The 14,689-nt window shown below is 48.9% G+C and overlaps 1 protein-coding gene across 1 annotated transcript in view; it reads right to left on the bottom strand.

Moving 5' to 3' along the window:
* Positions 1-5,809, bottom strand: part of LOC139051947 (uncharacterized) — a 46,921-nt gene extending 41,112 nt beyond the window's left edge. Inside the window, exons 1-4 of the mRNA XM_070528996.1 lie at positions 5,735-5,809; positions 3,973-5,072; positions 3,409-3,899; positions 2,739-3,316 (exon numbers count right to left, since the gene is read on the bottom strand). Coding sequence (XP_070385097.1) covers positions 2,739-3,316; positions 3,409-3,899; positions 3,973-5,072; positions 5,735-5,809 — 2,244 coding nt within the window. The remainder of the gene's footprint in view (positions 1-2,738; positions 3,317-3,408; positions 3,900-3,972; positions 5,073-5,734) is intronic.
* Positions 5,810-14,689: the final 8,880 nt, after the last annotated feature.

Raw genomic sequence — 14,689 nt, 5'->3', positions numbered from 1 at the left:
AGATGGTGACAGTCAAAGAGGCGTAACATGGGGCAGTTTGCACGAGACACGTAACAGTGACACAATGACACCGGATAATTATGCGTGTCCATTGCGTCAAAATGGTCTACCAGTGCTTCTTCACATTTTACGTCTAAAATGGGAAATATCAATAAAAATTATACATATCTAGCCAGATTGATTGATTGAGTGTGACTGATTGATTGGCGGGTTAATTGATCCATCATAGATTTTTGATTATCTGGCATTAAGCTATGCGGATCTGGTACGCACAACCCAAGCATTATTTTTACCCAACTCACAGAAATGAGATCCCGTGGCCCGGAATCAGTTATTAGACGTACGATGCTGGTAATAAAAAAATCGAATGCCGCGAACTGCACTTGTATCCAAGGCACACACCAATATTATATTAACTTCTTCAATATGCTGTTTTGAAGCAAAGACCTTGGAAGCTTGACCTCAGAGTTCATCAGCCAAGAAAGCCATTCTTCTTCAGTACCTCGCAAACCCATATGACGTCATTCCCACGACGGCAGATAGCTCGTTGGAAAGCTCCCATACAAGGTGGCGCCAAATTTCCTTTTGCGCAATACAGTGAGAAACTCCATGTGTTCATCAACAATGATAAATTTGAGCCGACGTCGACCTAGAAGAAACAAGAGTTAGCTTGACTATTAACACCGTAAAAGCAGCACGGAGAAGTCTTATCCTACGAACACGAGGAGCAACGTCCAAAATGCACCATATATTCAATCGGTGTTGTTACTCTGGCTGTTGTGGTCATCGTACACGTCAGTCAACTGTTTATTGTTTTTGTCAACGCGACTCCAGTGCGCTCGCTTTCCTCTCTGTTCCATTACAAAGCTGCAGTTATCCTGTCCATGGGCTCTGGGAGGCTGCAAGGGGACTTAGTGGCTAGCACACATAGTAAAACCACTGACAGCCGCACCTGAAGAGCGAGTTGGAAGACAAATTACCAAGGCATAAATAGATTGGGCTTATGTTTCTTACTGCACTTGTAAATTGCTTCCCGTAGTTTTGTTTAACTGAGCTATCGTAGGTTTATTTCCTCACGTCAATGGCCTTCTCTTGCTATCTAATGTAATCTACATCAATGCAAACGACATGACGGAATGTGGGCTGTACTCTCTCCTAGCTTAACTTCTTACAGCAGGAACAATGGCTCCTAAAAGACCGTCAAAACAAGCCTTGTACTTACTCGCTGGCTCACTGAAAGACAAGGCAGTATTACCTCGAACGTACGGCAGGAATTCGGGCAAATATTTCCTAGCAGGATCGGTACAGGTTACAATGGTCGCGACATTCAACAAAAAGAAAATCACTGCGAATAAAAGCAGAGCAGGCAGTATCAACGAGGACAAGGGTGGGTCAAGGGTGAGTCGCACTAGGCTCGACCGCGAAACGCGAGAAATGTGTAGCGCACACTAGGGTACGCCGTAATAATTGCACTACAACATCTCAGCTAATGTAGCATGCAGCACTGCGTCGTGCTGCACAGTTTTGTTTATGACGGGCATTGCGGTGCACGGCTACGAGGGTGTAATGAATACTGCTTCGCTCCTACGTAAAAGATTCTTATGTAAGAAGTAGACTGAAAGTTAAAAAGGTAACGGTCAGTTCTCTCGGGTTGGACACCACAGTGAATAAAAAGAAACACCTTAATTCTGCTGGAAAGACCAAGCATTCATTGCCATAGCAAATAAGTAGATAGCTGTACGAAGTAAGGAGAGTAGTTTTGTCGGGTGTATAAAATTGAAAACATTCGATTATTAACTAAATTACCTATGATAGAATGCGTAAGCGTAACTCAAGGAGGACATAGAAACAGACACACAGTGACAATGCTGTCTTTGTGTGTCTGCTTCTTTCTGCGTCCTTGTTCAGTGGCGCTTACACATTCCATGGTGAGTTCAAACCAACTAGCCCATCCTGTGTTTTAACTAAATTAACCAGCATGGTGTCATGCGCGCATAGGTAATCATGAACACGCATCGCTAGAAGACCACGGAAACTGTCTGTGAAAATGCTGGAGATAGGAATTCCGGCAGAAGCCGCGAGCCAATTGACGTCCGTGCATCTGTCGCCTCAACGCGTACGAAACGTCGAAAGCACTACACATACGAAGCTATCGGCACTACGCGCACTCTCCGACCTTCGCAGATTGCTTTGAAGATGAAGCCCACGCGGGCACGCACTTTATCCACGTCGCAGAGTTCTTTCAAGACACACGAGCGCCGGCAACGCGTCCATACGGCGTCTGCCAGCAACGCCGTAGTAGACGCACCGGTTGTGTCCATTCTGTACGGAGGGGCGGGCGAGGAGGACCTCGAGGCACCGCTGCAGCCGAAGGAGATGAACACCCCTCCTACCTCGCCTCGCCCCCCTGCCTCGCTCGCCACAGGAGAGGGCTCACATCCGACACGCTTTCCTCGCTCGCGCACACGAGATTGAGGCATAGTGATCTAAGGAAAGGATGGACGCTTGGTTCTGCAACCCATCAGGGTGCACGGCGAAGCGTCATCAGGGGTGAGGGAATGGGTAGTGAAAGATGATAGAGAAAGAGGGAGGATGTGCCCTAATAGACTCCACTATGCGCGACAGGTGGCAGTCCTCAGTAAAGTTCCCAGCGTTGTAGCGGGTGCTTATAGGGTGTCTATTCCCGTGGAACTGATAAACTCCAGCAGGCTTCGCAGCGCAGGGAGCTGTGGACACACTGGGAACAGCAGGTCAGTCTGTGTGGCCGCTGGGAGGCCGTGGCGTCTGTAGGTGTTGATCACTGTGGAGCGTTCCTGCGCCAAGGATGGGCAAGCATAGAGAAGGTGCTCCAGAGTCTCGGGGTCCCCGCACCTCTTGCAGGCAGGCGATGTGGCACGGCCCTTGGCATACAGCCGGGCCGCAGTCCAGGTGCAGCCAGTCCGCGAGCGCAGGAGTGTGGAACGGTCTCTTTTGGAGAGGCCGTTCTCTGGAAGTGGCTTGGGGGCGTTGCCACTAGCCACTCGGGGGTCCGGGTGAATGGAGGTGAGCAGGCACCGTAGCCGATGTCTCGTGTAGTCCGAAGCCGCTACCGCTCTGGTGACCGGAACTACATCATGATGGGCAGCTTTGGCGCAGGTATCTGCCCCCTCGTTACCGGCTACCCCGACATGTGAGGGCAGCCAGTGAAAGGATATTGGGATTCCGGCGGTGGCTAGAGCCGTTAACTTGGCAAGCAGCAGCACCACTGTAAGCCCTGCCCGCCGAGGGTTGACGAGGGCCTGGAGCGCTGGCTTGGAGTCGCACCAACCGCCACCGGCTGCTGGGGAAGGTGCTCAGCAAGGAGGTCGGCAGCCAGGTGCAGCCCCGCGAGCTCAGCCGCAGTCGAGCTTGCTGCAAACGGGAGCCTACACTGCCTGTGACAGGCGAGAGTTGGAACTGTGCATGCCGCTGCAGCCGACCCGCTGGAGAGGACTGAACCATCCGTGAACACCAGCAGATGTCCTTCCAACTCCTCCTGGAGCTTGCAGGCTGCCGCCTGCTGCAGGGCTGCGGCTGGTGCTCTCCGCTTGGCTAACCCCCTGAGGGAGAGGTGCACATCCGGAGGTACGTGATGGGGAGGAGGAAAAGCCACTGCCACAGGTAGTTGAGGAACTGTCTCCTCATAAAGGCGACACAGGTTGCCCATACGTGAAGCCGGCAGGCTACGGAGCTGGTCTAGAAGAGCCTGGCCGTCTGGTGCGCGATGTAGCCTGTCAATATGCCCCAGTCCCCGTTGCAACATGAGCAGTGACAGTGGCCATTCGTCGGCCTCAGCCAGTGCTGCGGCGATGTTGGAGTGCCTTGGAAGCCCCAGGACATTTCTGATGGCCGTCCTGTGCAGAACCTCTAGTTGTGCTTTCCTGGCATGCGTCAGGGAAACCAGCGGCAGGGCATGACTGCTTCCACGGAAGGGGGTCGGTGCCGATTCTCAACTGGTGGACGCTGAGGCGGGAGGCAGCCCTCGGGCGTATCAGTAGGGCCTCCGTCTTTGCAGGAGAGACGGTTAAGCCGATGCTCCCGAGGAATGTCGTCACTGCGTCCAGGGCCCCCTGCAGTGATCTCCGGACGGCTGGAAGGCACTGCCTTGGTCCCCGGACCCAGAGCGCCACATCATCAGCGTAGATGGAGCATTGCGTGTGGTACCGGGTGTCTGCCGGTAGTGCGGATGGAAGACCTGCCAGGGCTGCATTGAACAGAAACGGGCTCAGCACCGATCCCTGCGCCACGCCGGTGGTGATGACTCGAGGGGTGCTGAGAGCCTGGCCCACTCGTACTCGGAACGTTCTTCCCACAAGAAAGGCAGAGACAAAGCGCCTGAGGCTGCCAGTGATGCCGAGGTTATCTAAAGAGCCCTCGATGACCTCGTGGGGAAGGCTGTCAAAGGCGCTCTGCACGTCAAGCAGCACGAGAACAGCCACGTCACCACTGTTCTTTGCATCCTCCAGGGTGGCCGCGACATCGGCGATGGAGTCGGCAGTGCAGCGGTGGCGCCTGAAGCCGGTCTGCTGCTCCGGGAAGTAGTGCACCTGCGCGGTGATCCACTCCATGCGTGCCAGGACAATCCTCTCCATCACCTTACAGGCGGCAGAGGTGAGAGACACCGGCCTGTACGAGGAGGGTGCCGCCGCAGGTTTCCGTGGCTTAAGGACTGGTGCCACCACCGCGGTGAGCCAGCTGTCTGGGAGAGCCTCAGTGCTCCAAATGGTGTTGAAGTACTCCAGGAGACGGTCTTGCTCTGCATCTTGCAGGTTCCGAAGCATCTGGAACGTGATTGCATCCGCTCCTGGAGCGCTCCGTCGCTTGCTTGGTCCTAGGGCGGCCTTCAGCTCGTGCACCCGGATGGGCTCGCAGCAAAGAGCATTAATCTGCTCGAGCACCCATTCCGGATGGTGACAGGTGGGGGGAAGGTACCGAGGCCCAGTAGCTGACGGAGGCAGGACCCGCTGTACCAGGGGCCGGGCGGTAAACCGGTCGGCTAGTAACTCGACCAGAGTAGATGCGGAGATGACTAGGGAAATGGCTGCTGACAGCACCTGTAGTTGTACACGAGGTCTTGCGAGATTGAACCGCGTTCGCCGGCTCACCCCCTACACGCTTTCACTCATACCGAACATCACGGCGACGGGAACGCGGACGCCGACGGCAGAAATCGGCCTGGAAAGTCCATAGAATTGCTATCGCAATAAAAACAACAGCAGGCAGCTGACGAGTTGACAAGGGTAAATTGATTTACTGTGATCAATTCCTAATGGCAGGGCGACCGCTTTATTGTAAATGTAATACACACTAATTGGTTTGGTTACGACCTCACGCAGAATCCTAAGGTTGCACGTTTTGGTGTTGCAGAATTTGAACAAGAACACGTGTGGCCGAAAGACTTTCGGCTACATAAAAGGTTTTCTGTCAAACCAAACGGCGACCATCAGGATAGGGGAGGAGAAGTCTTACCCTGTCGAGCTCGGCGCTAAGGGCACCCCTCAGGGACCGGTTTGTCGCCCCTGCCCTTCAATCTGTTCCTCCTGCCCCTGCCCGATCTACTCAAGCAAATCGAAGGCGTGGGCCACGCGTTCTATACTGACGATATTACAGTGTGGACGGCTCGAGCCAGATCCGATGCCTGGATGGAGGAAGTCTTGCAGCGGGCGGCAACGAGCGTGCACGAGTACGCAAAGTTGTACGGACTGAGCTGCGCTACCCAGAAATCAGAGCTGCTCATGATCCAACCAGGAAAATCCAAGAAGGAGCTGCCGCCGAACGTGATTATCGCCATCGCCTGAACGACTATCAAGCCAACACAGCAGATTGGGATTCTCGGCCGACTACAGAGCGACAGGAAGGCACATGCCGCTATCACAAAGATCAAGACTACAACAGAACAGATACATGGTATGATTCGGAGGGTATCTAACAGAAACCGAGGCCTTAAAGAGGACGATGCCATGCACCTGGTACGCGAGTTCGTCGTGTCGTGGGTTACCTACTCCGTCCCGTATCTCCAGCTGATGAAGGCGAATAGGGACAGCCTAAACACGATGCTTCGTAAGGCAACGAAGCAAGCACTCGGCATGTCCATATACTCGTCCACGCAAAGACTGCTAGACATGGGCGCCCACAACATGGTGGAGGAGCTCATCGAAGCCTACCTCTCAAATCAGAGAATCCGGCTCAGTCACACAGAACACGGACGAGCCGTCCTACGCAAGACAGGATGGCAGATCGAGCCAGTACCCATCAAGATGGCCCTTCCGGAGGACTGGAAAACGACCATTCAGACCAAACGCCTTCCCCGGAACACGACGCCGGGCAAGGACGACGAGAGGCGCACTGCGCAAGCCAGAGCCATAGCCCTGAAGCTGGAAGAGAACCCCAGGGTCCTCTACGCGGACGCGTCGCTCTGAAAACACAGTGATCATGCAGCGGTGGTGGTTACGTCAAAAGACAGACTCATCGTCAGCGCGTCCCTGAAGACAACAGACCCCGCAGTTGCCGAAGAAGCGGCCGTGGCCCTCGCACTCGCTCAGCCGAGCGCGGACACCGTACTCACCGACTCAAAGACAGCCTACAGAAGCTTGCTCAGGGGGGTAATCACCTCCGCGGCCCGAGCCATTTATCCAAACGCAAGCCTCCGGGAAGAGCCATATAGCTCGTGCGGGTCCCGGCTCACTCGCAGGTAGCAGGTAACACCATCACTGACTACCAAGTTCGACAAATGTATATCCGGGCCAAGTACGAGCCAGAACAGCTACCGCACGCGGTTACCAGCTTTCGGGACATTACCCTGATGTGCCTAGAAGACGGGTGCAGACTGCCAGAACCGCACCCCAAACACCCCTGGCAACAACAGACGATCCTGCGTCCAGCGCCGGCGGGATCGCTTGCGCATCCCGTACTGATAAACCGCATGTTCCCTGCGGAATACGATATGCTCTGTCCTTTTCGCAGAAGAGAAAAGGGCACCCTGCCGCACGTCTTTGCAGAGTGCACAGAACTCAAGACTCTCCTCATCCCCTTCCCACCAACACTCCCAATCCCCAACCCCTTGAGCGATGGGAGACTTTGTTATCCAGCCCCGCCCTACCGATTCAGCTCGCACTGACGGACAGGGGCCAGGAGCTTCTGGGAACATATGGGTCCCGTAACTAAGGAACCACCCCGTCTGGTGCCTGCGTGCACCACCGATTTATTTCGGGTCCAGTAAATGTTGCCTCATCATCATAATTTTGGTGCTCATAATGTTGGTAAATAAATTTTGTAGACTTAGTTTCACGCTGTGAATCAGTAGCGCCAACAGTAGGCAGTTAGTCTAGACACAAACTTGAAAGCAATGTTGTCCGCTATACACAAATGTGCAGTTAGCGGTAAAGCCATGTTGGTCTAGTGCTCTGTGGCCTCGGGCGCTGTACTTGCCTCTGTTATAGGAGCCACACGTACGCGTTCTTAAATTCAACATGTTACTCTAGTACATGACGCATCGTACATTGTCAAACAAGCGGCAAGGTATGTTTATATTTATTAATATATAAAAACAATGATAGTCTGGTTATTGTTCACGAGCGTGTTTGCTGGACTCAGAGCCCGAGCATACAGGCGAACCCTTTATTGATACCAGTTTTCTCAGCGAGGATCAAGCACCCGACAGGACACCAAACGCTGGCCATTCATTGTGCATTACAGCTTTGAAGCGTCGATAGAATATCAGCAGTAACTGGCTCCTGTAGGTATTCTGCACTTCATAGGCCTGCACCTAAACCAGTTTATGAGGTTATTCTAAGTAGATAATACTTGCGGACGCTGTTGACCGCCTACAGGTCACATTCTGGCGTAACACTGTAAGTTGTAACACGCGAGAAAGCATGCGTTTCTATACAATGTGTACTGAAATTTCTCTGAGTCTCCACTTTCCCTTTTTTCCAAGCTTTTGCCATTATCTGAGTTTTTATTTTTCACGGAGGAACTCAATCATTCGCTTGCCAATTGTCTCCGCCATCCACCGGCATTTCAATCAATACATCTGCGCACACAGATATTCTAGTTTCATATTGTGCCGATTTGTTTTTACTATTGAATACAAGTTTCAGCTTTCAAAAACCATAGCAGAAGATTCAAGTGCGCGAGAAACACGACCCACATATGAAAAAAAAAATTATAGGCCCCACTGAAGGACGTATGTATAGGGTCGGTGTAGTATGGAAGACGTCGTGACAGGCACCCGTTATACAAAACAACCTCCAACAAGTATATATGCGGCAAGAACAAAAAGATGAAAGCTGCTGTAAGGGAAGACCTCTTTCTCGTCATCTCACAAAGAGCAAGCGAGCCGCGATGAGATATTGTACTTTGAAATGGCACGAACGGGTAGATAAATGTTTCGTACAAACACTGGGCTGAATTGAGAAGGTGACGCCATCATCTTCTCAGGAAAGGCAAAAAACAACAACGGAAACAAGACATCTGACTGAACGTGGAGGAAAATGTAGTATTGAATGTGTAACCATGCTTAGTTCACTGCGCCACATGATGGAGGAAAAAATTAAAAATTTAAGCGCATAGGTTTGGAAACGGACAGCTGGCACAACAAATATACGGCGAATATGACCATAAAAACTTCGTAGTTTGACATTGACATCTTGTCTTACCTAAGACACTTGCCTGCGCTATGCAAAAAACAAAAATGAGGTGGAATTTCGCTTCGGCATCGCCTTGATAACATCGGATCTGTAAGGAACAGAGGATGTTGTTACCGTAACTTTCTTCCTTTATTTTTCTTTTTTCTTCCGTGAGCTTTCCAATGCAATGCATGATACTTTCTCTGAATGATGTACGGACTCGAAACAGCGCAGGCGACACTTCGGGATTAGGGAGTGACTTCTGAGGATTGATGTGCTGCCATGGAATATGCTGTAACTGGCTCAGTGTTTGTTTAAATCACCCTATACTGCATTCCGTAAGCAGCACAACGTTAAAAATACTCACAAAAGGAGGTCCTGCTGGCGCAGCGCTGTCAACTGCTGTTGTAATAAAGTGAAAGAAACGGAAAAAAGAAAAAAAAAACTCTAGGGAAACTACAAATTAAAGAGGGAATGTTATATGAGTTTTATGTTTTGACACTAGAAATGTTTTAAAGAAGGTCGGCTGGGGCAGACTGCGTAATTGAAGTATTTGAGCAGGATTGCAGGGGACGGTAGAGATAACTACTCGCACCAGAAAATGAACTGCGAAATTTTATAAATAGACATATACTAATGAACAATTGCATTCTTTACTGCAGACACACATTACAATTTACTAATTTTGTCGCACGAGTTTGTTTTGGTGTAAAAGATTTAAACAGAGATAAGGTGCCTCAGAAATCCTGGTTGATGTTTCAAGAAGAAGACCTATCTTTCTTGAAGATAGCTCCTCCTACTACAACTTTGACCAGCCCTTCTGAGGTACCTTATCCCTGTTTATAACTTTTTACTACGGTGTGCTACTCCATCTGTTGGCTATATTCTTGATTTTGAAAATCCGGTAAGTTTGTAGACATATACACCTGCATCGAATTATAAGGACCTCAGGTGTTTAGAAATATGCCCTCTGAAATTGAGGTAAAATTGTTTAGATTGTCCGCTTTTTTTTCTGTTTTAGCGATCTTCCCTATTATTTACTGAACCACAAAAATAACTGCACATCCATGCGTTTTGTCGCACATTTTCGTAAATAGTTACGCCAGTTTCCCAAACTGCTGTCACATGTAAAATTTATTACAAGCGGATACGCCTTGCGAACTCACCAACCACAATTCTTCAATTGCAATGAGTGCCGTAAGTTTAATGAAAAGTTAATTACAGAATTTTTCTTACTTAAACCATGATACATTTTGATTTATCGCGCATGTAATGTGCACCTCGTTGAGTTCTTCCCCTGAATGACTGGAATTATGCCGTCTGCCACAAGAGGTTTGTTTCGTAAATTCTGTATGGTCTATAACAAATACCCCCTATCTATTGCCGAAGAACGCCAGGTTTTATTCGTTTTTAGGAATTTTCATTTGAACCAGAAAAAAAGACATGTTAATGAACGACCAGATAGAATTAAACGTTATTTTACAATTGCAGCTGAGTGGCACAGGTAGAATAAAAAGAGTAGGTTACACCTGCAAACTGCGACGGCTTCAAATTGAAATGGAATCTTAAGGCATTGGCATGTGCGTTATGTGTGGTGTGCACGTAAATGCAAGATATATGCCGGATGAAGTAGTGAGTCAATTCTTAATGCGCTAAGTTAGCGCGATTTCATTCCCGACGAAACGGAATTGCGCCAATTCGACATCGTTCTTATCGAAAAACTATTTGTTCGAGAGTTAGCAAGCACTGTGACTTCTTGCGCTAATAACCTTTGACTACAAAAAATATTAGAACTGGCGCTTTCTCGGCGACGCGTACTAAATGACTTGCTGATTTTTGGCAAAAATCATTTCAATCAGCGGCTTAATTGTGCCTTGAAGTGGAAATGAGAAGCTAAAACAAACAGAATAAATCAATCAAACAAACAATCAGTTATTATAGTACTACAGAACGTTTGTACTCATGCGCCTAAAAAAATAATACGCGAGGTGAAAATAAACAGAAGACAAATGCGGTAGACAAACCAATGTTAGACATAGAAACAAACAGGGGAACAGAAAACAATGAGGTGAACGTAAAGTGAAGTTAACCATAAGCCATGATTATCTACATACATACAAAACACAGGAAATGAACTATGAAATTTCTCAACGTAGGCAGAATACTTTTTACACGTTTTTTTTTCTTTTTTCTTTTTTTTTTAAAGGGTCGAGCCATAGGACTCTCTCTTAAGCAAGAAGGCCGCGCAGGAAACGCGGATTGCTCCCTGGTATACTTTTGCGACTCGTAAGATTGCGCAGCATCAAGAAGCTTTGGAAATTCTAAAATGTCATCAACCACCTTATACAGGAGCAGGAGATCTCATTTAACACATCATGTTTTTAGACCTGTGTGTTCAGGTATATTTGAGGGGGCTAAGTTGTGGTCGCCAGAACGGCAACAGCGGTGCTTGAGAATATATATCTATTTTGGACGAGCTCAATGAGGTCAAAATTAGCGTAGACGGTCGGTATAGTTGGGGCTTATTGCAGACTTTAGACCTCACTAACTAGCTAGAAGAAGGCATCGGACGAGTGCAAGAAGCACAAAGGACAGGACGCTGATAAAATTAGATTGGCATATTACCCCCAAACTACCGAGGCACGCTGTACTAGGGGAAGGCCCTCTGTAGAATACAATCTACGAAAGGCAGCAGGGCACTGGAAGTCTTCTGTTATACAACAAACAATACCAAGAGCGCGAAGGGCATGTTGTTTCGCATATTTACCGTATGAAGGCGAGCTTAGCGTTTTATGCAAGTACACGTCGGGTTGTTTCATTTATTCAACCCTGGGCAGTGGAGCATTCCGCAGCGCCTATAAAAAGTGCACATGTAGCGTTTCCCGGGTATAAATTAATATCAGAGTTTTGGAGGCATTTAAATAGTATAGCTTATTGTTTATGTGCAAGTTTGACAGTGAAAAAATATTTTTTATTGGGGGTTAATGCAGCCCTGAATACTTTTGAGAGTCGCAAATTGATTTAATTCGTCATCACATAAAAAGGAAGGAAGACTGTCGAAGTGCTGACGAAATGTCATTTATGAACAGCAGGCCCAGAAGAGGGCCAACGACAGATCATCGAGGAACTCCGCTAGTGATTTCAAAGCGAATAGAGCTCTGCCCATTAATGCTAACGAAGCGAGATCTAGGTAATTAGATACACGGATAGCGATGAAAGAATGTATGTCGATAATATAGCAAATAATTAAATTTAAATGGCCAGTAAACATAAATGAAGCTAACCAATGATGTTCTATTTCATCAAAAAATGAACGAACATGAGAGCATCAGACGTTTTTACAGCAATATCTCGTTCACAGCAATAAACAGGTAAATTGTAGTTGTTTCGATTCGTTTAGATTTTTTTTTTGCACCAAGTAGAGGGGCGGGAGGTCTCGAATTTGTTTGAAATCTGACATTTGGAGCACGCCGTAATGCAACTGATTGTGGACTCTCCTAGTTCTCCGGTATTCCTGTATTTACTTAAGCTTGTACAGATAGTTTTGAAATCGTCGGTGGCAGTGTTATTTAACTCCGTCGGGAAGAAATTCCTGCATTAAAGTTTCAATTATCCCGTAGCAAATTTTTTAAATTTTGCTCAGAAACTTTTTTCATGAATGAGCTAATGGCACACGTCAACAAGTGCGAAATGGAAGCCCAGCTGTAGGAAGCTGCGTCTGTTTAATAAATAATCCTCAGACTGTCTCCAAATTTTGTACCTGCGGGCCAGAAACATACAAAAATTTGGGTCTCCATAAATTCTCAGATAGTTCGTGCAAGAGTCTCCCACTTCATATACCGTACCATAAAGCGGCGGCAGTGATTTGTTTTGACTGTGGTGCTTGCAGCACGCTCTCCGTGAGTGGATCGTCGAATACATTTTCGAGATATCTGTTTCCAAAATCTGATGAGAATCTGGACGCATTGATAAATGACCGACGACCATGGCGAACTGAGAGAGGGAGGCCGCGTTTCTACCAGAAAGCTCGCCCACTCGCCTTCGTGCGCGGCGTTCGCCGCCAGCACTTGCCGGTAGACATAACGGTTACATAAGCTGTAGTTGTCGGAAAGCGTGAGGACCGTGAGGGATCATTAAATTCTATCCCGTCGCAATCGTAAAGGCCACGCTTAAGTGTCCTCCAACTTTTAGAGCGCAGCTCTTTGGCGTCCGTTCCTGGGTTTTGCGTCGTCGTCGTCGTCGGCGTCGGCCTCGTAACCAGCTCGCCGACGAATCTGCTGCTCCGCCGCCGCGCATGCGCGCTGTCGGCTCTCCGGGCGAGGGAGGATGATGGAAGGGAGGAGAAGAGACTGTCGAGGAGGGCTGGCTACACAAATGGCTCTTTGGCGACCGTTCCTGGGTTTCGCGTCGTCGTCGGCCTCGTAACCAGCTCGCCGACGAATCTGCTTCGCCGCCGCGCATGCGCGCTGTCGGCTCTCCGGGCGAGGGAGGATGATGGAAGGGAGGAGGAGAGACTGTGGAGGTGGGCTGGCTACACAAATGGCTCCTTGGCGTCCGTTCCTGGGTTTCGCGTCGTCGTCGGCGTTATCGTCGGCCTCGTAACCAGCTCCGCCCCCCTTTCATCCCCCCAGCGCTAGCAGCGACCGACTGATACCGCTTTCGTGAGTCCGCTACCGCACTCACGAAAGACGTCGTGCGCTTCCTGCAACTCGCATTAACCGTCCATCGATCCACACCGATGTTAGTAGTGGGGGACTTTAATGTTGACATAAAGACAAACAGCAATTTCCTAACACTTATGCGGGAGAACATCCCGTTCCTCTCACTCGTAACGCGTCCCACGGCTGTGACAACCTCGCGAGGCACTTGTATAGATCTCGTCTTTGAGAATCAAGCATTGGTGTACCAAGTCGAACATATATCAGTCTATTTCTCCGACCACAAAGCTTCCTTCATGACTGTCAAGAACTGTTGGTGGAGTCTTTGTTAAAGGAATACGTGTGAAAAATAAAAAAAAATTCTGTGATAGCGCATACATGTGTTGCTCTATTTCTTTGCCTCAATCTATCGAAAAGGTGAAACAGCTTATTTGCTGCGCTCAAATTTCGCATTAGGAAGTAACGTAATCGTCGGTAATTTTTTTATAAGAAAGCCTAGTCACGCATGCGTCCGTGTGACACTGGGTACCCTGGTATTTTGTACCTTTAGGCGACCGCTTTGTTAGTGTTTGCATTGACGTAGTGCTGAAATCACACTAGCGCGCACAGAATGACGTCGCCCTAACATTACTTGGCCCGCAAAAGCACCCCCTCCACCGCAAAAAAAGTATTAGAAATTAAAAAGTAAATAGTCATTGCCTCTGAAGAAACAGCCCCAATATGCAATGAGTTCCCTCTTCCCTCGTGTTGTCATAATGCTTGCGCAAAAATAGAGTATTCTGGCCTAACCCTGCAAACGCTATGACCAGCCCTCTGTAAAACACATCGTGATAATGCAATGAAGAAAACACCTTTGAATAAATAAACACAGGAGAGCGCCACCCCGTTTGTGCACTTTCGCAAGTTTATGTGAAGCACCGTTGTTTACGGCATCTTCAGGAATACAAGCACAACACCAGGCCTCCTCGATGCAATATAGAACGTGGGGGTCCTAAAAAACCTCGCAAAAGAACGGGTTACGCGGGGGACATCGGGGAATCTAATGTACGTTGATTGGACGGCGCAGGGATTGTTAGCAAAAGTCGATGCACCAGAATACAGCCTAAAGCTGAGATTTAAAGGACAACACTACAACCTCCGTGGAGCGAAAAGTGCCACGACTCTTCTCGATATATTGGGCACGTTCACGCTGTAGACTACAGCATCGTGCGACCCGCAAACAAAGCGCGCTTCTCGCGAGATAAGGCGAGAAATCTCACCAGTGCAGGCGGAGAGAATGAGCCAGACAAGGCGCTGGCCTGCCCGTGTACAAAGCTGCTTCGGCCGAGCTGTTTTCGCGATAAAGCGGACCACGACATTTTACCGCGCTCCTCTCTCGCGAGGATC

Source organism: Dermacentor albipictus, unplaced genomic scaffold (assembly GCF_038994185.2).
Source record: "Dermacentor albipictus isolate Rhodes 1998 colony unplaced genomic scaffold, USDA_Dalb.pri_finalv2 scaffold_16, whole genome shotgun sequence".
Classification (NCBI taxonomy): Eukaryota; Metazoa; Arthropoda; class Arachnida; order Ixodida; family Ixodidae; genus Dermacentor; species Dermacentor albipictus.
Note: the sequence above shows the minus strand (reverse complement) of the source record. Positions and strands in the feature narration are given on the sequence as shown.